Below are 25874 nucleotides of genomic sequence, written 5' to 3' on the forward strand. Positions count from 1 at the left end.
AGTAACAGCATTCAAAACGAGCTCTTGAACTATAAGGTGCCCGATTCAATAAAATAACAGTGATTTTAAATGCTTAGAGTTCAAGTCTGCTGCCCTTCTGGGCCTAGAAACATCACTGGTTTACTGCCCAAGGCCAGGACTTCAGTGCCACTCAGCCTAAAAAAAAAAACCGACTCAAACCAAATATGCAGTAATAAGCTGATATTAAACACAGTAAGAATGATAAGGATGTCCATACATACCTTCTGAAGGGTTACAGCCACTTAAGGATAACTTAGTATAAAAAAATCAGATCCATAGAGTGAACCACTGAGGTCTAAAATTAGTGCCTACAAAGAAATTTGTGAACTTCTGAAATCAAGATCATGGGTAATTTTGTCAGGCACAGTGAAATCAGCAGGATTCATTGTATAGCATGAGTTGGCTTTTGGCTTTATTTGTTGTTTATTTGGGTTTTCCTTTGTTGTTTTGATGAAGCTTTTTAAATGAAGCAACTTAGATGCTGTATCTAACATAAAAAGCTTGCAGTACTGGTGCTTCAAAATCCAAAGTTTGCTAGTGAAGAGGTACAAAAAAGTGATTTTTATTACATGTAGTTTAAATTTAGACAATAATAAAAAGCAAAATCCCACACAGCTTTCCCTTCCCCCTCTGAGGGAACCAATGTAATCTGAAGACACTGAAGAGTGGAATTATTTCCATTAAGCGTTATAAATATTTCTTGAACAGATTACACAGTACACATTACAACTTATATTAAAATATACCCAAATATAGAGATTTACTTCAAATTAGTTTCCCTAATAACTCCTTTCTTCAAAGTCACTTATGTAGGCTTTGAAGATACGTCATTTTTGCACACTTGAAGTACTGGATACACTTGGTTAATTATACGCAGCAAATGGCCAATTCATTCACAATCATGCAAATGCAGGAAGAGATTACCATGCCATTTGCTTCTCTATAATCCCAGGGAGTTAATGATTTAAGTGACATCATTCAGTGGCTCAGGTCAGACAATTTTCCTACCCCAAACAGTAAAATGGAAATATAAGCAGGCGGTGCTAGAATGGAGATTTCCTAGGCTGGAAAGGCAAGTCCGGAACGCCAGCTGGAATCCTTTGCACACTGCAGCGTTTCCTCTCTGTCTGAATACTTCAGCTGGATCCAGCATCCAGGTTTGTTAAATGCAAGTGAGTATTTTGCTTGACGTTTTTACAACAGTTCACTCTTGAGCACTGAAAACATTTGTTTTTACTGTGGCCTTTCACATTCTGTGATGGAAGAGACCACATAACACTTGCCTGGACCCACACAGTTATGTTGTAGCTGGAAAAAGAACCCCACAAACACCTTGACTTACGGCCTCATTTTTTCAGTTCTTAAAGGCTCCACATTTACTGGCTTTAGCAATAAATTCCTTTAGCAGGGGACCATCCATTTGCCAAAATGCTGTAGTTTGTGTCACTTCTGTCAAATGATTGACACAAAACTTAAAGCAGAATTCCTCTAAATCCTAAAGAGGGGGGAAAAACAAAAAGAAGAAATGTTATCTTTGCTTTCAATCACAAAAAAATATAATTGAGGCACAAATCCCTGTTTATATTTTATTTTTGCAGCGAATTGGACAAACACACCCAGTGGCTGTCAGTGTTTCCCCCCAACAGTCACTATGTAAATGCAACAGAAAATAATGGTTCTACCCACATATATCATTACATAAATGCAGTTACAAGGGGAAGTAACCAAAATTTGTTTCTCACTATACAGCAGCAGTCACAAAAAACAGCTGTTCTGAGCCATATATTATTTTCAGTTCTCACACTTGAAGAGTTTCAGCTGCATTCTCTGACAACTTTGAAACTCTCATGTAAATAGGAGATCTTGGGGTAATGATGTATAACCAAGACTATGGATAAAGAAAACTCAGCTCTTCCCTTTCACAGTATGAACAAATCTATTTGTAAGCTTGCTTGACTTCCTTCCTGCTTCTTGAAAGGCTTAGCTAGAGCCTTCAAGGTCCATGTCCCCCAGGCTCAGTGCAGGTGTATCCTGACTGGATAGATTGTACAGTAAAGATTAGGCAGAAGGTCTTTCTGTGCATTAGAAACAGACTCTGCTACAAAGTACTTCACAGGGCTGTCATTCAAATGCAGTACTGGAACACAGTGCAGCACAGCAATCCTTGCAGAAAGTGGGCTCTGGATATTTGAGTTTACTTGGAAGTGCCTCCCATGTAATAATTAAAAAACCCTCACAACCCTCATTGCACCCAGGTGATGTCAGACAGAGAGGATGCCTTAAAGAGCACAAAAAAAAAAAAAAAAAAAAAAAAAAAAGGCACAGTCCTTGTCAATGTAAGGTTCCCCACAGAACACTTCCCACTCAGATTATTTCCAACTCCTCCTTTGAGAAGGAAGTCTACTCTGTGGTGCAGATCTAAGCTGCTCTAAGGAGGATGCTGCAGCCCTGACAAAAGGGCAACTGCTCACATCGTTCTAATTTCTTTAGTAGATGTTTGTAGGACTCTGTATGTGACAACACACCCTTCCTTGGCTGCTCAGCAGACTGGGAACTGCAGGAAGGCATAACAAACTTGCAGAAACTCTAAGCCCCATGAGGTAGGAAAGACTGAATATTCATGTTTTCTCTTAAGGTCAATACTGTCACTAGAGCAACTGTGTGTGCCAATGCCAGTTCTTGACACAACAATAATATAAAAATACATCCTGGCCTAAAACCAGGCATTCTGAAGCTGCAGATCTTGACTTGTGTGGCATCTGTGCAACAAAGAAAGACAAGCTTATTAGAACTGAACACTGACAGTTGTGGTATTTTTTAATAACAGAATTAACTAGCATTTTAAAGAAAATTACATCATACACATTACAATATTTTGCACTGCTTTATTAAAAACTTCATATTCCAAGTCAATGCAACAGAAGCATACAATAAACAGAATTATTGTAGTATTAGTAACTCTGGAAAATAAAAAGTTTTGTATAAAAAGAAAGGCTAAGTTTCGTTTGCAGATGGATGAGCTCCCAGCAAACTGGACTTAATATAGACTTAGGTGAATAAAGGCACAAGGTACACCTAAGGATTATTTTAAAAGCTACAATGAGAAGTTAGCCCTGACCTAATTTGAGCCACTTCAGTCTGTCACCAAAAGAAATTGCAGGAGTCATGGAGGTATTTTAAATTATTGAAGCAGCTTTTTTTAAGTGTTGTCTTCCAGGCACACACCCCCCTGAATGGACTACACCAGCCAAGCAATTCCAAGCCCCCTGCCAGCATTGCAGCATGTAAACCCAACTTTTTGATAAAGCCCAACCCCTCAGCATCACCCATTCTCTCCTGGAAGCAGCATTGAAGCCTATGGTTCTAATTTGACTTAGCTAAGGAGGCACAGGTGAGGCAAAGTAACTGGATTTCTTACAGCCCTTACAGGCAGAATCAATCACACACCAAAGACCCATCCTGCAAACCATCTTTGGGGGACAAAACATGGGAATCTTCCTATTTTTGAAGAACTTCTATGAAAGACATCACTATTCACAGTACATCAAAAGCCACAACATAGACACTAACACAGCCTTTGGGTAAGATCTATCAAACAAGCATCAAGGCTTCAAGGCTCTGAAATAAGTTAGGGCAGGCTGCATGCCAGCTGCTGGAAATTAAGCACAAGAAAAAGCAGTAAGTGGATTTACTGAGTACCAAAAAACTGCTTTATAAACATAAGTAGCAAGTTCAAAAACCAACCAATTGCAAAGTTGCCAACACAATGGACACAAACACAAACAGCCAAAGCAAGCCCAGGAATACTTCCTGATTAGTTCCTAAAGCAGCATGTTAGGGATCTACTAGTGAAGTCAGACATTCCACAGTGAGGAGGCTTCACTCCCCTCTTCATACAATGTACTCTGTCATCAACATTTATAAGGCCCATGAAATAGTTCCTAGCCTGACACTTCATTAGCATACTCTGAAAACTGGAAGTGTATCTGTACCTAACAAAACAAAAAAGCCAAAAAAACCCCACCCCACCAACCAAAAAAACCAAAAATCCCAAATGCACTCAAACACCAACCTACCACCATGTCATCACACACAACACACAGCCTTACAAATAAGTAACTTAAGGCTTAAAAGCCTGCTTTTCATTATGTTGCTTTTTCTTTCTGTTTACACTCTCCCCTTGTTTTTGAGTTAGTACTTTCATCCTCAGAAATATCTGCGTACTAGTTCACCTTCCCAGTACTGGTTATAAGGAAAAACTAAAACTTAAAAAATGAGATACAAAAACTGTATTTGCCATGAGGTGCAAGCCCAAGATTCTCAAATTCTGAAAATGGCAAATAGTATTAAATGAAAGTAAGAGAGAGCTTATATGAAAATGTAACCAGCTGCTTATCTCTGTAGTTTAAGTCAGGAAGCAGCCACCCATTTAAGAGATTGAACTTTAGAAGTTTACCTCTGCATCATATCTGACAGCAGCAGAGAGCAATGAAAATGCATTTTCCACAGTAATTCCTCTCTTGATAATGTGCTGACACAGTTTTTTCAGTCTGTTCTCACAGTATGAAGTAGCCAAATCCAAAAGTCCTGCAATTAAAACATCATCGTATCAGTCAGTTGTAAAATGACCTCTGCTCTTTCAACATCTGTTTCTGCTTCTGCAAAGCTATGTATCTCTATAATGTAAAAGCAGGTTACTATTCAGAAAATGCAGATTAAAAGCAAAGAAAGGCTTTTTACTATCTCGTTCTGTACTCCTGTTAATCTCTGTAAATATGAATGCCGTCCTACTGACTTGCATACCTAGTGGCAGGCACCACAACATGGATAATAATCTACTATTATCAAGAAATGCGCTTGAATTACAGCTTGCTGTAATTGCTCTGCTGTCCAAGTTTCCTCCCCATTAGATCTACTGAGATTCTTTGATAGTATGCCAAACAGTAACTGACTCAATTTAGTAAAATATGCAAATATTTTCACCCAGAGAAATAGCTTCTCTCCCAGCCTTGACCAAACTGCTCATAGTTTACTTCTAAATATACACCATTTTTGCGGTAGTTAAATTTGCTACAACAGCATTGTAAAGACAGCTTAATTAATCAGCAGTAAAGCACATTATATGCTAGACTAGAAGCCTGTATTTAGTCACTTATACTGCATGCCCTGCCCCAGTTTTTCTGGATGTTGCTTTCTGACCCATCAGCAGTACCTATTGCATCTTCAGGCGGGAGGTCAACACTGTCCGTGTACAAGTACTCAAGAAAGGCACGATACACAGGGTAGGAAAACTGGTCTATTTCTATCACCTCCTTCATATCCTCGTTCCAGTATGACTGGAACATGGTTCTGAAATGTTCACACCTAGGAGACAGAGACAGCCTCTGGAACACTATTATACACACACACATATAAGAATGTACATTACAATCCCCCTGAAACAGATATTTGGGGCACTCTGCAATACTCACAAATATTTTACCATGCCCCATCAGGGCCAGCAGTCCATATTTTGGTTCCTAACACTGTAGATTTCATTATGCATTTAAAAAAACCTCTTATTTTATCCATACTACAGAAACACCTGTGTATACACTGCAGTCAGACCAACTTAACAGAATTTATTATTCCAGGAAAAGCAGGCTCAGTGAAAAATTAATGTGGACCACCCCTTTTACAATCTCTTCATTTAAAGCTTAATGGATGCTACCTACTACAGGTTTAGGGGTCCCTCCTTCCCTCTTACTTTTTTTTTTTTGCCCCTTTGATGACATCCTAAGTTTGTTCTGTACAAATAAGAGCTATGAAACACAACCACTACCTGATTTTCAGAACAGCTTTGTGGACATGGATGTACTTTCCATCCACACGGAACTTCAGGTCTGAGGTTTCTGGGCTGTCAAACTCTTTCTTCAGAGACTCTGCTACTGTTAAAAAATCTTCATGCTCTACAGAAACAATTTCAAAACAAACAAAACAAGATGTTGAAAGTATCTTAAATGGAACATATACATCACTAACTAAAGCTTGAAACTCAACTAAGAGTATATCAAGAAAAACAGGTCTGTGTCAGGGATCCACTGGCTTAAGTAGCAAAATTGGAAGGACTAATTAATCCAATAGCATTTCCTGTTGGAAAGGGCTGCTCCACAACAGCTACAGGCAGCAGTGGTCAGCAGTTCCCATTCCATCCCATTGCACAAAGGTAGCACAGCACTAAGGGAAGTACCTGGAGAACTCTGTCTCGATGTGGGCCCTACCCATGACATTCCCAGCCTCTGGGCAGCTCAGTGCTTGTGATGGCTCAGCTCATCCCCCTGACCTGCACAGTGCTGCTAATGGGAGTCTGCAACACCCCTGAACTCCCCGGGGACATGGCCTGCAGCACTCCTGAGCCTAAAAAGAAAACAGGTCACCACATGGTCACCTTTCTGTGCTGGCAGATTGGATATAGCCTGCAGGCTGATGAGGTCTTTGCCAGGGCTCATTAACATGAATGATCACTGACACCAATTACTCAGTTTATGAGTCAGTTACAACAACACAGAATCTGCTGAAGGTACAACCAAGGACACAGAACCTCAGCTTCTCTGGAAGTAGATTAAAGCAGAGATACCACAGCTCTCTATTGAAGCCTGTGGCACTGGTCCCACAGAGGTCTCGTTCTGTGTCTCTAGAAATCATACAGGAATTGCAGCACAATTTATCTGAGGCTTTTGGTAAAGCAAGGCCTCTGAAGTTTTAGAAAACTTAATTTGACCCATTATTTTGATTCATCTTAAAAGTGTGTTTCAAAGCATGTGGCTTCTAAGAAGTGAAGCATGGAAAAGAAAAAGAAATGGATTTCTACTAAATGGGATGCAATCGGTCTTCTGTGTCCCACAGGACTGCATAGTGTTCATCTATATACAATCTGCACATCACTCTTCACCATTAGGGACATGAAATTATTTCATATTTAAGAAGAAATACTGCTGGAACAAACTTTTCAGAACTGGCAAGTCATGCCTACGCCACAGAAGACCTTGCACTCCTCTGACTTACACAAATCACCCACAGAAACTGCATCGCCTCTGGCCTAACTAAACCATGCTCCAATCCCTTTGCATTTGCTCATGTGATCTTTTTTGCTAGGTCATGAGCTTAGCTTAAGCTATGCAGATCAACTTTCACTCCAAATACTTTCAGTTCTGCAAATTTTTATTTCACCCCAGCCAATCCTGAGTGGCTGATTCACTTTTGGGCAGAGACATCATAACTAAGCAGAACAATAACCTTTATGCAGAATTAGCTCTCCCTAAGAAAACAAAACAACACCCAAAAACCCAAACAAACAAACATAAGAAAAAAAGAGGTGTTTACTCCTGTGTGATTAAAACAGATAGGAAAGGAAGATATGTATATGGAAAATTGAGATTTAAAAATACCCACAGCATTAATTTTTTTTTTTTAATTTAAATATTCAGTTTAAAGATTGCCAGAGTATGTGGGGAAGAATCCCCAAAGACTAAGAGGCACTAAAGTGCAGGTAATAGAGGTCAAACACCTGGCTATACTCAGTCTGGAATACTTCATAAAAACAAGGGACTTGACACCAAGGAGAGATGTCATCTAAACAGCTCACACTATTAGCAAAAGGCAACAGACTGGACAACCATCAGACCTCCACAAGAATGGAGGCAAGAGAGAACAAGACCAGCACATATTGCAGAGGATTAGAGAATGGAGAAAGTGACAAATGAGATAAAAGCAGATTTAGATTTACTCAGGAGCAGACTGCTCAAAGTTAATCTTCTCTCTTTAGTAACTCTACTCAGTTCTCCCCTACAGGTGAGATGCTGCTACCTGGACCTTTACAAATGTGGTAACATGCTAAATGAGAAGTTATCACAGAGAAGCTGGGTTAGGATAAGCCAAATGCAACAGTAAAATCTGAGAGACTTAACTGGAGAGAGGCTACCTGGGATGTGATCCATCACTCCCCAAAAACAATTCCATACAGGGACTAACAAAATTAGGCTCTGTTGTCAATATGAAAACAGATTAGATGTCCTAAGACATCTTGAGAACTAAGGCAGCAGATGAAAGATGAAACATCCTTATTTTTCTGAACATGAAAACACCTTCATGTTTTCCAGGAAATGCAAGCTAAGCCCTTTACATCCTATTTGGATTCAAATAAGAATTAGCAGTATGTGGATCAATAAAAATTAAAAAAAAAAAAAAAAAAAAAAAGTTTGAGCTTATTTTTTGGACACAAAGACTGAATCCCACAGAGTAATCCAAGACAGTATATGAGAGTTCCAACAGAAAAAGCAATTATACAAGTCTTGTTTCGTAGGGACTATTACTTACATGTAATAGTTTCCATCTTTAAGGAAAGTCAAACTAAATAAACTTGAGACAAATCATCATACAAAATGAAAACTAAAAAATCTGTTACTTTCAAAACAAGAAAACATAGGGGAAAGCTTCACTCCTAGAAGGGCAAATACTAATGAGGGAAAAGCTACAGATGACACTTAAAAGCCAAAGTTGTTAGTTACCAAAACAACAAGCCTCAGGAGTAGTCTTCCAAGCAGAAATAGTTTTAAGAGGAATAAATCCCCAAAGTTTTGTTAAATGACTTAGGATTCCTTTCTGGACCTGAACTGGAGTTCAAACAACACAAATGTAAGAAATATACAATATTCATTGTGCAATGGTAAAACAGGGTTTGCTTTGGATGCACACTGGCAAACAATCTTTCTAACCCTACCCTGGACCCCCAGCTGCTGAAATAGACTGTTTCCTTCAGAAGGAAGAAACAACTAGCCACCGAGTTGCCAAGCTTCCCTCCTTAAAACAGGAGCCTGCCAGGGAAGCAGTATGCCATACTAATCATGAGGGGACACTGGGACTGTGGGAGCTGGAGCTCACCTACGGAGAGCAGGCGCCACATGACAGCGGGGGTGGCGAAGCAGGCGAACACATCGTCCGTGCAGGCGAAGTGGGTGAGGTGGGGGAAGGTGACGGACTGCCCCCGGCACTGGCCCCACATGTACACCTGGCCGCTCTGCGTCTTGGCCGCCGACGTGTGCGCCGAGTGGCAGGCGGCGATCTCCACAACCCTGCGGCGCGAGAAACAGGTGAGGCGCTCGCAGGTACGGAACCGAGGGACTTCCCAAAGGCCTCACCAAAATAACAGCCAAGCAAACTATGCAGCAGCATTCCTGTACTTGGGTTTTCGTCCTGCCAAAGTGTGATACTGCTTGAATGGGTATTAAAAAAATCCCACAATTACATTTTGAGATTGTTTGTAGATTTTATTGTAATTAGATATTGCTTTAACTATGTAATTCTTATCAATTTACTTTCCTCCTATTTTTTCATAACCATAGGAAAGGGGATGAAGAAAAAAAGTTTTGTTTTTCCCCCTTAAAGCCAACACACATCAGAAACTTATTCTCAAGAAGAAATTTCTTCTACCTCCTTTCAATTTGATTTTTGTAGGTTGACAGATCTGACCCACTGCCTGTACTTTAGACTTCTTATTTTGCTGTTAAGCTTATTTTCTCAGCACTGGAATTCAACATGAAACAGTGCTTCATTTGAGAGGAATGAATCCTTTAAGAGTTATGGTTGTTTTTAAACACAGTCTACACAGTCCTTTCACCCACCTCACAGTTTTTTAAAATACTAAAGCTGCTTATGCTCACTTATCTATTCTGTTCTCCCATTGTTCAAGCAATCCACTAGATTCTTATCTGAAACATTTCAAGAACTCAGAAGGAACACAATTCTAATTAAAACACCACAAAGACATTGCCAGAGTTTCTGTGCATGTGACAAGCAAAACAGGGACGGTTCCCGTGTTCAAAATAAAAGCTATGCTTTCCTGTTTCTTCTCTGTGGTAAAAACACATCAGAGGATTTCATGCTTTTGTGCCAGATACACATCAACCAGGACAAACAAATATCTTTCCAAGGAATCAAATGTGTGTTCCTTTACAGAACAATGCCCGTGAAGATTTTTAGGCAACAAAAAAAAGTTTTAGAACAATGTTCACATTTTAAGTGCAAAAATTATTTCAAGACAAAACTCAAAGAATCTACATCACTTTTAGTATATGCACCAATAATTTCTGGCAGATAACAGTGTAAAACAACCAATCAGTTTTCTATCAACTTATGAACCTCTATGCAACATCTCTGTGAGACACAGAGTATTTATTTTAGGGACAACTTGCTTTTTATCACAGCTATCAAGCTAAACTACTTCCTTCTCCAAATCTTCTTTTCTTAGCAGAAAAGATTCTTCTTTTTGAAGACTATACTATACTTCAGCAGTACAGCAGAACATGTACTTCATATGGTACATTTACAGGGTAACATGTTAAACATGCATTTAACACCAAAATTCAGGAAGCTGACCTTCACAGCTGTTCTTCTGAGTTAACACAAAATAAAGTCTAAACATTTCTTACACACTGTATGTGCAATATTTTTCAAGACATCACCAAATGAAACCTCCTAAGTAACTGCTGCTAGCATTAAATATAAATGACAAAAGAACTACATAAACTGAAAGATCAGGAGCAGCAGTAATGTGCTTCATTGGAAATGACAGCTGACCTGCTTTTAGCACTGTTTCCAAGGGAGCCAAGTCAAGCAAGATGAGTAAGTTCGAGTGACTTATCTCTCCCTTAGATCCCAAGCAGAAGTTCTATGGTATTTCCCCCCTCCTTCATCCATTGAACAAATGCCAGTTTTATTATAACCCCATGCTTGAGTTCACATTCAGTTCTAAATGCAATAGCTCCCCTTAGTTCACTCGTGAAATAAATCACTAACTAAACAAAGCTGATCTGCAAACATACACATTTCTCTTTCACTGCTTTTTATAGAATATTTTATTTTCCTTCACTAGTGTCAGTTCCTTCGCAGACAAACCAGCCCTACTTCAGTGGTTTTTATTGTGATAGTTCCTTTCTTCTTTCCCCACCCCCCATTTTTTAAGCTCTTAAACATTCTCAATACTGTGAAGCTTTTAATTTAATGCTAAGTGGGACAAACAAGAAAAAATAGCAATGACTTCCCAAATGGAGGAGAAAAACAAAGCAGAAGTGTTTCCTAGTTAAGAGCAGATTGCAAATTAAGACATCTATAGACCAGGACAAGGTACATTAATGTGTAGGTATCCACAAGGGCCCAGAGAATGAGACCAAGGCCCACATTTGTAGGTGAGCAGCAAAAGAGGTAGCCCCAAATATGAGGATGATGAAAGAGGATTGACAAGGGTTAGCTTCATTCTTTTATGAGTCCAGGAAACTAAAAAACTACAAACTACTAACTGGTAATAAAAATGGGTACTGTCCTTAGCTCAAGCAAGCTTGCAAATTGAGTTGTTTTCATGGTGGACTATTTTAAACCTTTCAAAAATTGTTTTTCTTCACATGTCACTTCTTACAAAGGTGGTGTTTCCTTTTTTTTTTTTTTTAATGTAGACCCCAACTCATGGTTTGGCTTGTTGATTTCATAGCTCCAGTTTTAAGCAATGGAACCATATACAGAACAGCATAACACTTTTCATTATCTTTCAGTATCAGGTAAATGCAAAGTGTGTTTGTGTTCAATAACCATAACAGACAGCAAAAAGCTCATTGTAAACAGTAAATTGCCATCCTTTCCCACATTTTTAACATTAAAACAGGAAAACAATCCACCAAGCCCTACAAATGCATGCTTCCAGTGCTAGAGACAGCATAATACATGCTCAGACTTTATCAATCCAGAAAAAGCTTGAGCAAGATTACCTTTCTTTTTCCATCATGATCTGCACAGGGCTGAGCTGGTTACTTTTATTGCCAGTCCCCAGCTGCCCGTAAGTGTTAGCTCCCCAGGCATAGAGCAAGCCCTCATCTGTTAGTGCTAGAGTGTGTGCATAGCCACAGGCAATCTGTAAGTAAATGTATACAGCGTTACTCCTGAACCAAACACAGATGAAAAACAAAATATCGCGCACATTACCTTCGCCTAGCTCTTGGTAAGTATCTCAGGCATTCTGCACTCAGCACCACAATGTGATACTTCTCACCATTTGCAGCTAACACAAGGTATGCTGGCTGTAGGTACTGCACAAGTCTCAGCTTCATTAATTTAATTGGCTACTCCCAAGTAACTTACTGCACATTAGACAGTAGATGCTACCCGCTTTCTTTTCACATGAGGAACACTGAACTTCATCACATCTTGCAATGCTCTGAAGGTACTGGATTATTCTGAATACCATGTAATATGAGTACACTGTAATGAGGAGAGCTGCAGTTCAACAGCCAGCATACCTTCCCAAAAACCCAGGAAATCCCAAATTTTAGTTTGATAGTCTAGCTAGAAAAAAAAAAAAAACCAAACAAAATCCAAATAAACCAAACTAAACCAAATCCCCAAACAATCAAACCCACCCCCACGTCTTCTTTTCTCTCCCCTTGCTTCTAAAGGACTAATTAGAACACTAGAATTAGAATACTGAGCACAAATTTGAATAGCTGATTCCCCTTGTCTTAGACTAGCACATTTCATTTAACTTTGTAACAAAATGCAATTTGTATCCCCATCATATTTTACTAGTAGTTACAGTAGCTAACTTTAAATCCTTCCAAGCAATTACCAAAGCAAGTATTTCACAGCTTACTTGCACGTTGTATAAGCAAAACATAATTCATTGTAGCTAAAAAAAATTCAGCATTGGAACTAGTGAAATCTAGAAGCAGGTATAATACCGCAAGGAGAGGTTTCCAGCAGAAGCTAGCAGCAGGAATGCACTTTCACTTCCACGTTGGGCATACCTGGAGCACACAGACACTGTGCAGCGCTGCCACTCTGCACGGCGTCAGCTGGTTCCCGTTGTTCCCCAGGCCGAGCTGACCATTGCCATTGTAACCCCAGCCATAAACCTGAGTGCACAAGGAAAACAAAATTAAGTCACTCTTCACCAGGAGTACGGAGCACTTAAGACTTAGTATCAAGCACAAGCCAAGAAAAGTACTTATTGTTAAAAAATTGTGTGCTATTTGAAGAGCAATACAGAGAAAGTTGAAAGATATTAAGTAAACTGCAATGACTTACTGCACTCAACTTCTCCACCCCGCATTTACCTTTTAAAGAAGTTAAAAAACATGTCTTTGAAGTACTAGGAATTTTGCAATAAATTTACCCTACACCAAAATCTCTCCCATAGCATGAACACTTTGACTTTTATGCCATCCTTTCTCCTTATTACTTTCCCTTTTTTTTTTTTTTTTGGGAACATTAAATTAGTTATTCTGCTGATCAGTTTAAATTGAAGTCCCCAGTTTATCTCTAATTGTTTTTTTAGTTTTGTTACATGATGACATATGTAAGTACAATGAAAACCTATCTCAGCTGCCAGTACTTTGCAGTCCTTCCATTCACAAGGACATACTACCCTCTGTTTGGTGAAATGAGGTTACAGTTCATACCTAAAAGCAAGATAGCACCATAAAGTTATGTCAAATGGAACAGTTGCACAATGGGAAGGCGATGTTCAAAAGAATGCTTTGGGTTTGTTGCTAGTAATTAAGCAATGTGTTTAAAAAACAGGATCAGCTAATGTATCCTTGCAGAAAAGTTAACTGTTTAATTGTGCATACTTTAAAGAAATAAGCTGAAACTAATATAATTAATTGAAAGAATTGAACATAATTTATGTTAAGTAATTGCAACATGAAGACAGATATGGTTAATACAACTGTTCAAATTCTTGCAGTTGCAGACTCAGTAAGAATTGTGTTTCAATACAGTCTTTGCCATAAGAAGCAATATTGAAAGACTGCATCTCCGGTTACTTGCAGTGTCTTGCTGCAGCTGGTTCACAGAAGTTATCAGGATAACTCTATCAATAACAGCCCTACCCTGAGCACTCCCTGCCAGCATTTCTCCATATTTAGACACTAACTTGGCAGACGCAGGTTAACAGAGAATGAGGGAATGCAGCAGCAGCACTTACCTCACCATTGTTTACTACAGCCATGGAGGAGGTCTGGCCACAAGCGATGCCAACTACAATTTTACCCTGCAAGCAGTTGGAAACTCTGCGAGGAGTTGGCTGGTTGGCTGTAGATCCAGATCCAACTTGACCACAGTTATTGTAGCCCCAAGCATACAGCTGTCCATAAAAACAAACAAACAAAGCCACACAGTTTAAAGCTTAATGATAGCAATGATAGCAAATTGATAATCTTCCTGTAGGCAGCACCAGATTGGTTAAACTATACTACTTAAACTGACATAACAGACATGTTCGTTTTCAATAGAAAAAAATTATAAACAGCATTAGGACTCACTTAGCAAATAGGAATATAGCACTTTTTCTAGCTTATTACAAAAGAATGACAGCATCTGACTAAAACAGAAAACAAAAGGATTTAGTATTTCCATATTAAATACAAGTCAGACTGAAAGCAAAGAGCATAGTGATTGTCTTCATAATTTCATTATGTTGGGAAAAGGAATGCAAGCCACAACATCATTTGTTTCCCAGACACACTAACTCCCAGTTTAGAGCTATGTAGTTTTCTTCAAAGAACTCTAAACCAGGTTTATTGCTGGACACTCATGCCTCTTCTACATCTTTAAAGAGCTGTGAAAGAGCAGGGTTTTATCAGTTCACATTTCACAGTATCTGAATTCTCTCATACAGTGGCATTAACAAAAAAAATCCACAATTTCTTGTCAGTTTAAAGTTTCTTATGGCAAACTAGCACTAATACAAGCAAAAATTCGAGTTCCTTTTATCTGAAAGTCAGAAAGACAGGGAATTTGGTATTAAAAAAACACTAACTCTGTGGTTTTTTTGGTGCCTCCAATTTTTATTACATGTATACATGCCCACAGCTTGGCATAAAACTGTTTCTGATGGTTTATTCTCTGGCGCTTCATCCAGTTCAAAAGTTTGCCCTCATGGAAAACCTCCCACAGACATGCTTGGCAGTACAAGCACACTGACAGGTACCCTTCATGAGAAGCTGACACATCCTGTGGTCCCAGAAGCAGCCTGTTTACTGCAACACCAAACTAAGTCTTTAAAAATAATTAAAAATGAACACCTCTATCAGCACCAAAAAAAACTCCAACCCACCACAGACAAGAATAAGAGACCCTCCATCCACACAACTCATTTACAACGAATAACATGAACAAAATAAAGAATCCATCCTTTGCTTTTTGTTACTTCTAACTGCTAGATCTTTGATCCCTACTGAATATTTGAAGATACTTTAAAGTAATTTCAATAACAGCAAATATTTAGGTAGAGAATCTCAGAAGGTAGATCAAAACGCCAAAGGACATGCCAGAGAAGCATGAATGTCTACATTCCTTTAATTCTATCATTAAAATATTTCTTTTCTAAATTTGCACTGCATTAAAACTGCACTGAACCATGCCAACCAATTATGCCAGGTATTTCCACAAGTATTTCCAAATTCAGTGTCTCCCTGAGGCTTCAGGCTTATTAGGACACAAGGGGGCTGGCAGTCAAATCTTTCTATAACACTGCTTAACACATTTTGCTGCTTTCAGTGCACTCAGTTCTGGTAAAAGCCCAGAGTACAAACAGACCAAGTTACTGCAAGGTGCATTAACAAGCCACACAGGTGAGCCAGCTGCAAATACCAACTCCATGGTCAACACAAAGACATTTCCCTGCTTCCACTGAGATTTCAAGCATATGACATTTATGACAAGAAACAGCATGGCCTTCACAGGCAGCTACCACACAGCAGCTGGCACCTCTAGTGTAAGTAATGCATCAACATCCTCTCCTTCCTGCATGCTCACTAGGTTATATAGTTTAACCAAGTCAAACATGACAGCACAAAATCTTTCCTAAGTGTAGGCTGTTCTTTCAAATAAAACACAGATCACTTAACCCAATCTCTTTCCTACCCTTAAAATACTTGGTATTTCTGTTGCACTATTATTCCATACTGGACCACAACACAGACATGCTCAGATTACCAGGATGAGAAGAGCTGTAGTTTCCCTTTTCATTGTTAAAAGGTTTTCAAATTAGAGTTCTTTTGTTAGTGCACGGCTGAAACCAGATTTTCCACTGTGCATACATTGGTCAAATCTGCATAACTGGAAACTAATTGCATGTGTTTCCCATGACATGTAGCCTGAAGCCACACAAACAGCATGAAGCAGACTTGGATATAAACCAAGTGCTCTTTCATTAGCTAGTTACACAACAAGGTATTCAGAAGTGTGCAGAGCAACATTCTTGTGCAGCACCAGTGTGGAAATGCAAAACATTTCTACAAGAAAAGGACTAAATTCTAACCCAGTAAATTCAAATTCAACACACCCTCTAACTAACAGAACTGCAAGCAAATAGATTACATTTTGCACCGCACCTCTAAGTGGTACATCTTTTTTGTCTCACCTTTGTGAGAGACAAAAGTTTACTAAGTTGCATTTCCCTTGGTTTTGGGGTTGCTATTTTTTTGGCAGAGGGGTTAGTAATTTGATTTCTGGGGGGTCTTTCTACAGGTTCTTCTTGTTTGTTTTTGTTTGGTTTTTTGGTTTTTTTTTTTTTGTTGTTGCTTTCAAGTCTGCTCTGAAAACAAGGACACCCTATTTTGAGACAGCAAAAGAAAAGGTTGTATTTGTAATTACACTGTAGAAACAGACAGAAGTTCAAACTGCAAGGTCACCTCCACTATTCGCTTCAACAAGGAGATTAAGAGATTTGAACAGGTTTCAACTTACATCCCCATCCAATGAGAGCGCCATGGAATGATGAGAGCCACAGGCTACTTCCACCACTTTCTTTATTAACAGATTTGTGCAAACTTGAACAGGAGTAATGCCCTGATTGGTTGTGCCATTTCCAAGTTGGCTGTAACCATTATGTCCCCAAGCATACACTTCACCATCTGCAAAAATATTTGTGATAAAAACCATTAAAAATTCCAGGGAGGTTAAGACAGAATTTCAAGAAATTAGAAAACACCAATGAGAAATTGAAAGAACATTAACAAAAACTGAAACTATTGCAAGACTCATCTGTACGCTAGAAAATTATATACTTTGTTTTATATTCATATGTCATAGCATATCCTCTAGCTTGTGGAAATACCTGGAAGCGCACAGGTAAAACAAAGTACATCATAAGTGACAGAGTAAAACACTACAACCTCAACACAGTGGAAATGGAAACTTTAGCAATTACAAAATCCATTTACTTCCACTTAACACCAACAAGAACCTCTTAGTGTACATTAGTTAGTTAACAAGTTAATACAATTACACCATAATCCATTCCTGTTAAATGCAAGTTTAACTTAAAATTTCTAACTTATGTTTCTATACTAAATGTTAATTTTCTACCTTCAGTACAAAGAACAACATGGGGTCCACTTCCATAACTGAGACTGGAGATCTTCTTTCCACATAAGGCTTCTAATTTCTTTGGTACTATTGTGCTCTGATTATCTCCAGTTCCCAAACAATTACTGCAATTCAGTCCAAAAACAAATACCTGAAAAAAAAAAGAACACTCACTTCAAATGTTTTATACTCAGGTATGCACAGATGGGTCATATCCAGGTCTTCATTAACTGGGGACAGAGTTTCACCTTGGACCTCCAGGGGCCAGAGACATCCCACGTGGAAATTAACAACCTCAAGAGTCTGCACAAGGGCACTTTGGATATTAACTGATGAGTGAATTATTCAGATTCATACAGTCTTGGAAGTTAGGCTTTTTATTTTCAGAAGCTTCACCATAAAAAATCTGAAACTGTGGGAAGTGGAAGCAGTGGAACTGCTTCTTTTAAAAGCAGACTCTAAATAGCAAATAAAGCATAAGCACGTAAAGAGCTATACCATGGGCGACTCATCCTACAGGCACTATTGACAGGACTCTGGGGAAAAAAATTCCTTCTCTACCCAGTCTTACAAGAAACCTTCCCATTAATACACCCCAGAACACCTGCCTCATTTTCTTTCAGCAGCACTATGCTAACTCACGTGTTTCTGAATCATTAAAATCTACAGATAATCTTTCATGGTATTTTTCACTTAGCAAGCAATAACCTCACTTTCTATCTTCATACCTGTATGTGCTTAACTTCGAGCTACCACACCTTCTTTTAAATTCTGCCAGTCTTCAAAAGTGCATATAATCCACCCTGGCCTTTGTCACGCAAATTTTTTCTAAATAGTCCATTTATATTGTCCCCACACAAAACTTAAAAAAAAAAAAAAAAAACAAAATCCAAACGTTATATCCACCATGTTTTGGAAAACACAAATCTTACATAATGCTTTTGAGAAGTTATTAACATATAGTTAATTGTGGAGCAGCTGCCCAACTCGATGCCAGCTCACCTCATCACTGTGTGTGATGTAAATGGCTTCATTGGCCGACGTTCCAAACACACACGCTTTCCGAATGGAAGCAATTTCTTGGGGGGAAAGTAAGGTAAATATTGGCCACTTGCCTACATCCACCATGATGCTGCTGTGTGTCATGACGCCTCTATAAGCAAGAGTACATTGCTGTAACAAAAAAAAAAAACATGACAAAAAGCTTATTAAAAAGAGTATTTTGTGCATTCATTAACAGACAGTAAGGTAAATTCCTTTATGTGAAGAAAAAAGACACATAGCTCTGAAAGGAAATATTGTGTTCTGTATGAAATATGTAATTGTATTTCCATGTATCTAGGTGAACAAAAAGCTAGTCACTGGCAAAACAGATTATTTTTCCTAACAGGGTATTTAAGTAAACTATATCCAATACAGCTGAACATATGCTCTTTAACAAGCAAACTTATTAAAAATCTGTGATCTAACAAATATCCACTGGTGGCAGAGTGGAATTCTGAGGGAATTTTTAAAGGGGATTTCAGCTGCAATTCTAATTTATAAAATTTTCGCTTGTGAATTTTTTGGTAATCTTGCAAGTTACAAATGTCATGTAAGCAAGCAGTTGATATATATGTGAAACATGCAAATAAAAATAAGGCTGGAGCTGTTGTGAACATGACCCAAATCTGCCATCTCTTGTGTAATCAAAAGCTGTTATGGTCAAAAAATATTTGTGAGAGCAGGAAAGCACGAGCTTGTGTAATTAGGCAGTGAAACACATCAAAGAACAACAATTAAGTGAAATTGCCATAATCTGTTAGTTAGAAACCAGGTGGATCACATTAACAGCTGGAAACATGACAGGGTATAGAGGTGTTTGCCAATGTACACAAATGTACAGAACCCATTATTCTCCAGTGCTCCCTCTTCCCAGTTTTCTCAACACGACTGCAGCAGCTCAGAAGCAAAGCTGACAGCACAAACACCCAGAGCTTATCCAGGCATTCAACCCTGCACATAACATCACTCACACCCTGAAGGGACTCTGCCGCTTACACTCTATGATCCATGCCCAGGGCTATCAGCAACTTCTGTGAAATCTGGAGAGCATTAGGTGAAGAATTCCACAGAACGACAGTGACAAGACAAATCATTATAAAACACTAAAAACCAAGAAGGCAGGGAATCATTCCATGGGTAGAATTGCAGTCCCTACCCACATGACATCCTCCTATCAATGCTTAGTTCTTTTCATTTGTTTGCTTCAGTACAACCTAATCCCCCTATTTTTTGCTGTGCTGCTTTCAAGTCAAGCTATCTCTTGATGATGCCCAGGTACCACAGATGGGTAACAGTGAGAACACAAGACAGCCTCTCTGCTCTTCTTCTGATGCTTGGTTCTCCAAACTGCTGACAACCAAGACTTGGCCTCAGAAAGCCATTTAACAACAGCAGGCAACTGTTACTCAGTGCAGATGCTTCTTGGCAGAAGGGAGTTGAAAATAAGTAGCAATAATAACAATAAAAAGCAAAGTTTGAGAAACACTGAGATCACTGTGGAATTATGTCCATAAAAAAAATCCTAACACAAAACCCAGGCAGGGTTGCTGCCTTATCAGATTTCATAACTTTGAGCCAATAAACCCAGCTCTGTTTACAGGGACCTCTCTTACTAGGAGCCTGACTTAACTTTCCATTTCTCATTTGAAGCAGATCTTGAAAACACCTGCAATCTCCAGACAGCAAATTCATAATAGATTTATTTGTAGAACAGCTTTTTTTTTTCTTTTTTAAGTCTACCTGATGCCAAGGCATAGCAGATTCTACACAGCTAAACAGGTTTGGATGCATTTAAGCCTTCTTAATTTCTAGTCCAGTTAGAAGCACAGGCTAGTTAGCTGCTAAGATTTGTCACCTCACCTTGGCAAATCTTTTAACATATGACACTATCAATCAATTAAAACAAGGCAGCAATTACTTGTTCTTTTGAGCAGACCAAGGAAGTGTCCCTTCTGACTTCACCTATTTAACTTGCCTCATATAATATACAACTGCCAAAGAATAAACGTGTCAACCTGGATATTAAGAAAACTATTTTCTTCACTGTAGTAATTTTCAACAAAAGCTGTGAAGACAAGGAAGACAAATTGTTATTTTGCTAGAGAATATCCTAGCCAATTGACAAGTTCTATAGCACCCAGAGAACCTATTCTACTCCAAAAGTAAACAAGTGTAATATGCCCTGCCTTTTCTCTCCCTTCCCGATCTGTACACTAGGTCTCTAATCCATTTGACTTCTTTTCTGCTCTTTATGACTCAGTTAATCACTGCTCTTTTACAAAACCTTTCCAAGCACTTACAAAGCTTATGCAAGTGATGCTGCACTTCCCACACCTCACAGCTCAACCTGACATCTTGTCAGACAAATACTGATATATAAAAGCTTTCAAGCACACGAGACTTCCCAAAATGGAGATATGAGCAATTAACTCCATCCACAAGTGAAGGTCCTTACAATTGTTAACAGGTGTTAGCATTGCTTTACCCAAAAACACATTGTGTATTTTCAGCCATTTCAACTGTTACTACAATTCTACAGTTATTTCAGGGGTTTTCCTCAAAAGGTTCTTAAGGACAACTTCATCTGCCACAGGTAAGTTTGTTTCTTTAATAAATCTCAATCTTAAACTCTATCCAGGATTTGGCAACCAATGAAGGTACATAAAAATCCTTAAACCAAACAACAAAAAACGCTCTCTTGTCTTTTATGCAATATGTACTGTTTGTCCTCAAAGACACACTTTTCCCTACTCTTGAAATATTAACTACTGTGCTTAGATTCTGCTATTTGCTGGAGTACCTACCATCACTGGCTTTCAACATTTCTATGGCAGCAACAGCAGCTGTTTTCCTTTATCCTCTTGTTTAAGAGAGAGAAATTACACACAAACCTAAAAGTTCCGGGCCTTATACACTGACTACTGTTTCTTAACTGTAACTGTGCATAGAAAGCACAATTCAACTCATTCAACTATAAAGTTGATTTATTCATTTTCCACAGAAAATAAATGCTCCACCTTGGTAGAAGCACTACCTTTTTCTCTCTAAAAATAGATTCCTTAACAACCCCAGCCAATCTCCTAGTTGTCCAATAAAAGTTCTGGCAGCCACAGGAAGGTAAAAATAAAAGTCTACAGTGAGAAAAAAAAGTATTAGTGAAATCTATTTTTAAATGTAGGACTGTAAATGAAGGTTTCAGCAAAGTAACTCAGTGTTACCAAAACTGAAACCAAATTGATTCTAGGATCATGTAAGACACACTGCACACTTCCCAAAAGAGCAGATGCTCTGTGGTACTGCGACTGACCTGTCACACCAACCACACTCACGTTTCATCCCTGCGCAACATTTGCCTGAATCTGAGGGAGACAGGCTTGTGGAAAGTTTCTTCTGGGCAAATCCTTGCCACAAAAGGCTGATGATCCGAGAGACTCCAGACATGGCATTGCAAGCAGTAGCACAAAGAGACCCAGTGTCCTTCATTCACCCTTCCTGCAGTGTGTCGGTCTCACACCTAAGGTTATTTACTTTACCTGATAGGACCCTGCTACATCATACACTGCACAAGAGCTGCACCTCAGCTGAGAAGTTTGTAAGAGCAAATGTACCAGATGGAGCCCCAAGCAGTCAAGGTATTTCAATCTGCATGCTAATAGCTCTCTCAATATATTAACTTCAAGCCATTGCTCAGACTCTGTGTGCAACAAGACAGCAGTGGCTCAGGAGTATCTGTCGTACCTCAACATACAGCTCTTAAGTTAACTGCAATTAAACACCTTATGAGTATAAAACCCCTGAGCTTAAACTGGTTGCTCAAGCTGCTTTTAGAAACACTGCATGCCACCTCTCAACTGTTAATTTCTGCTGCATGATGCAGAGATAAACAATTCTACAACACAAAGCTTTATTTCTGCTGCAAAATGAACCGGCAGAGGGAGTTTACATCAACACCTCATGGCTATGCCATCACCAAAATGATCCAACAACCTCAGTATCCAAACTCAGAACAGAAACAGAGATCACTCCTTGAATTTCACTTAGGCTAAAAATAGGCAGGAAAAGGCAACTTTTAAAAGAAAGGAAACTGAACTGGCCACATATTGTGATGAAAAAGAAACTGACCTCGGTGTAGGCACAACATTAGGGGAAAAACATCTGCATCTGCTCACAATTTTAAAAAGCCACACGCTTTTGGAGACACAAGCCCCTCAAAAATGTTGTGTTAATCTGCTGCCTACACATTCACCTCCTCGGTAATTTGCTTACTAAATAAACAGCCTGCAAACCGATTCACAGTGGCACATGAAAGACAAACATGAATCCCTGCCTTAAAAAAAAAAAAAGTCAGAGTTTACAAAATGCTTTGTTAAAATTATTTTAGATACTGCTCTAGAGTTTATAGTTCAGCTAAATAAATCCACGCTGGATAGAACAATAGCCTAACACAACATCCTACCAGGGAAATAGTACCAATTGTTCTCGCAACAACAACAAAAAAAACCTACAGTTAACTCCTCAAAGATTATCCCCCTATTTGCAAAGGCTGCTGATACACAATCACATGCTTGTTTATTTCACTCCCTCCTTAGGCTCCAATGTTGCACTTTATTCCAGCTAGGCAGACCTACTCCCGCACAGAAAAACTGCAAACTCAGGCCTTCATTTCTCCTAATTATCTTTGGGAATTAGGAACAGCAGTGAGAACACAAAAGCTGGGATATCTGGCTCTAGAACAACACAGAGTGACTGGCACACTTAAATCACACTTTTTGATTTCAAGTTTTGGCATAGAGAAGAAATACAGAAACCATATACCATCATTACGTTAACAATACTATTGATATTAAGTAGATGTACGAACCAAGGGATGTTACTGAGGCATTCTCCCTGCCAATGAAGAGACTGCACTCCTTGGACCTTAAGAAAGCAAAATGTCTATGGCAAAACTCGTGTGTTCCAAGCCTCTACAAAATTTATTTTCAGATGCCTTTAATGAACCATAAAAGGAAGGAAAGAACTGCTGATCCAAGGTCTAACAACCAGACCCCCTTTTTGCTTTGAGCAACCCCCTGAGAAAGACAAGCAAGTAAAAATCATGAACGTGAACGCTACTGAACATGACTGGTTTAGCCACAGGAAACCACCCATATGAGGATGACAGTCATCCACCCACCATAACAAACCTCCAATTACAAAACTGTAATTACAACCACAACTTCGCATTTTCTTTTTTTTTTTTTTCCCTTACACTAACCCATTAGTGCAACTTATCAAATCCATTCACTGAGAACGTCTTCTAAAGCAATGCCTGCTTTCCAATCTGACCATTAGAGAGAGAGAGATAAGCATTCATGGGGAAACATTCATACTAAGGCACTAAAGAATGAATGCATCTTCCAGTTTCTAAAGTTTTTCCTAAAATATTCTGTGCTCCAAACACATTTCCATTTATGATGCTTTTGTACCCTTTTTTCTTAATCCCACCCCTTGTCGGAACAACTAAAGCCCATTTTACCTTCCGTCAGTGAAGGACAGCAGAAACGGGTCACTTGAACTTTCTAAATCAGAACCCTGCAAACTCCTTATAAAATAGGTAAATATTCCTTTAGTGGTAATTTAAAATAATTTTCTAAATTGGAACTCTGCAAGTTCCTTTAAAAAAAACAAAACAAATACTCCTTTAGATTAGAAGAGCGTTAAAAAGCCGCACAATCGCTGTTAAGTGTTCATAGAAAGCCGGGCGAGGAAAAACAAAAAGCGTTGAGTTTTTCCTGCCCCCTTTTATTTTCCCGACCAGCCGGGTACCTCAGTCAGGCTCCAGGAAGCCGGCGACAAAAGGGAAGGATAAACCGCAACACCACGAACCAGGAAAATAAAAACGAAAAAACCAGTAAGAACACACAGCGTTAAGTAGGTGCAGTGGGATCCTTCCAGAGGGCTGTGGGGGAAATTGGCTGGCGGCGAGCCAGAGCGCGGGTGAGGGTCCCGCCCCGGCCCTGCCGCGGCGACGAGGACACTCTCCCTCCCTCTCTGCTCTCGCCGCCCCCGCGGCGCCCTGAGGGCCGGCCGGGGCGGCGCCGCTCACCCGGTGCCCGCGGCCGCTCCCGCCGGGCTCCCCGCGCGCCGCCCGCGCCCGCCCGCCGCCGCCGCGCGCGCCGCCCCGCGCGGCCGTCGGGGCCGCGCGCGCCGCACGTGACCGCGGAGGGAGGGGAGCGGGGCCGGCGGAGTGGCGCCGCATCACGTGAGTCGCCGGAGGGACGCGCGAGCGCGGGTTGGAGGGCGGGGGGAGCGCCCCCCCTCCCTCTTGACCGTTCGCGCGCGCTCCGTCACGTGGGCGGCTCCTCGCTCCCCATTGGGCGCCGCGGGCGCGCCGGGCGCGTGACGCGTCCCCCTCTCCGCTCTTCCCCCGGGCCGGGGCGGGAGCGGCCCCGGCGGCGTCCGGAGCCGCACCTCCGGCCGAGCGCCACCGCGACAGCCGGGCCCTCGCTCTGAGTGCCACGGCCAGCCTTTCCTTGCGCGCCTCCAGCACCGGTCACTCCACCACCTCCCGGGGCAGCCCGTTCCAGTGCCCAATCACAGCCTGAGGCTTTCTCCTGCCGTCCCGCCGCTAAATTACGTGGGAGAAGAGGCCGATCCCCACCTGGCTCCACCCTCCCGCTAGGGAGCCGCAGGGATCGCTGAGGTTCTCCCCGTAGCCGCCTTTCCTGCAGGCTGAACGATGCCCTCAGCCCTAATCTCCCTCAGACGCTCTTGGTAAGACTTTGCTCCAAAGCCTTCCCCGGCTCTCTGGAGCCGCTCCAGCGCCTCAGGGCCCTTCCCGAGCTGATGGCACGGCCAGCCCCCATCCTCAGCGGCGCGGGGCCGGGCAGAGGCGGCGCAGCCCAGGCTCCTGCCCTGGGGCGGCGCAGAGAGCCCGCCTGCGCCAGGGTCGCTGCTGGCTCTGCTACAAGCTGGTGCCAGTAAGGCCTGAGTCCAGATAGATCCCAGAGACAAGGCTAAGGCTCTTCTGACGCAGTCAGTCAGCGACTTCCCTTCACTCAAAAGTATTTAGGCAGCCTATAAACCCCTGGTAGATTTTAGCATTGGCACAATCTTGTCCCTTCACTGTTCCATTGCAATACCTGCAGATGAAGTAGGAAGGATCCAGGAAAGGGAAGACTGGAAACCAGTATTCCCAGGAGAAGTCTTTTGTTAACACAAAGTTGTTACCAAGAAATAGCTTCCTTCTTTCACAAAATTTACTTTTTTTTTTTTTTTTTTTTTCCTGACATTGGGTGAAAAAGCAGCTGGGGGTTGCAGAGAGTGGAGAGCTGATGGATCTGAAACATAAAGCAGTAAGGTCAAGCCCACTGGAGGCATCAATCTCTTTTTGAGAGTGGTCAATTTAAGAAAAAGCTAAATTCAAAGAAGAAATT

The 25874-nt window shown here is 40.4% G+C and overlaps 1 protein-coding gene across 6 annotated transcripts; it reads right to left on the reverse strand.

Annotated features, from left to right (window-relative positions):
* Positions 1-420: 420 nt before the first annotated feature.
* On the reverse strand, positions 421-25285 carry RCBTB1 (RCC1 and BTB domain containing protein 1). 6 transcript variants are annotated; one of them, XM_021528406.3, is made up of 12 exons: positions 25100-25285; positions 18418-18588; positions 17416-17566; positions 16795-16961; positions 14030-14188; positions 12849-12956; positions 11817-11959; positions 8941-9131; positions 5843-5969; positions 5234-5385; positions 4478-4608; positions 421-1516 (listed from the first exon to the last, which is right to left on the reverse strand). In XM_021528406.3, the coding sequence occupies exons 2-12, from the start codon at positions 18559-18561 to the stop codon at positions 1376-1378; spliced, it is 1614 nt and encodes a 537-aa protein (XP_021384081.1). In that variant the 5' UTR covers positions 18562-18588; positions 25100-25285; the 3' UTR covers positions 421-1375. The 6 variants fall into 6 exon arrangements, with proteins under 6 accessions (XP_021384081.1, XP_021384082.1, XP_021384080.1 ...); XM_021528407.2 differs by lacking the exon at positions 25100-25285 and adding an exon at positions 24910-24928; XM_021528405.2 differs by lacking the exon at positions 25100-25285 and adding an exon at positions 24545-24593.
* Between the last annotated feature and the right edge of the window lie 589 nt (positions 25286-25874).

The sequence above is a fragment of the Lonchura striata genome, chromosome 2 (assembly GCF_046129695.1).
Source record: "Lonchura striata isolate bLonStr1 chromosome 2, bLonStr1.mat, whole genome shotgun sequence".
Taxonomy (NCBI): Eukaryota; Metazoa; Chordata; class Aves; order Passeriformes; family Estrildidae; genus Lonchura; species Lonchura striata.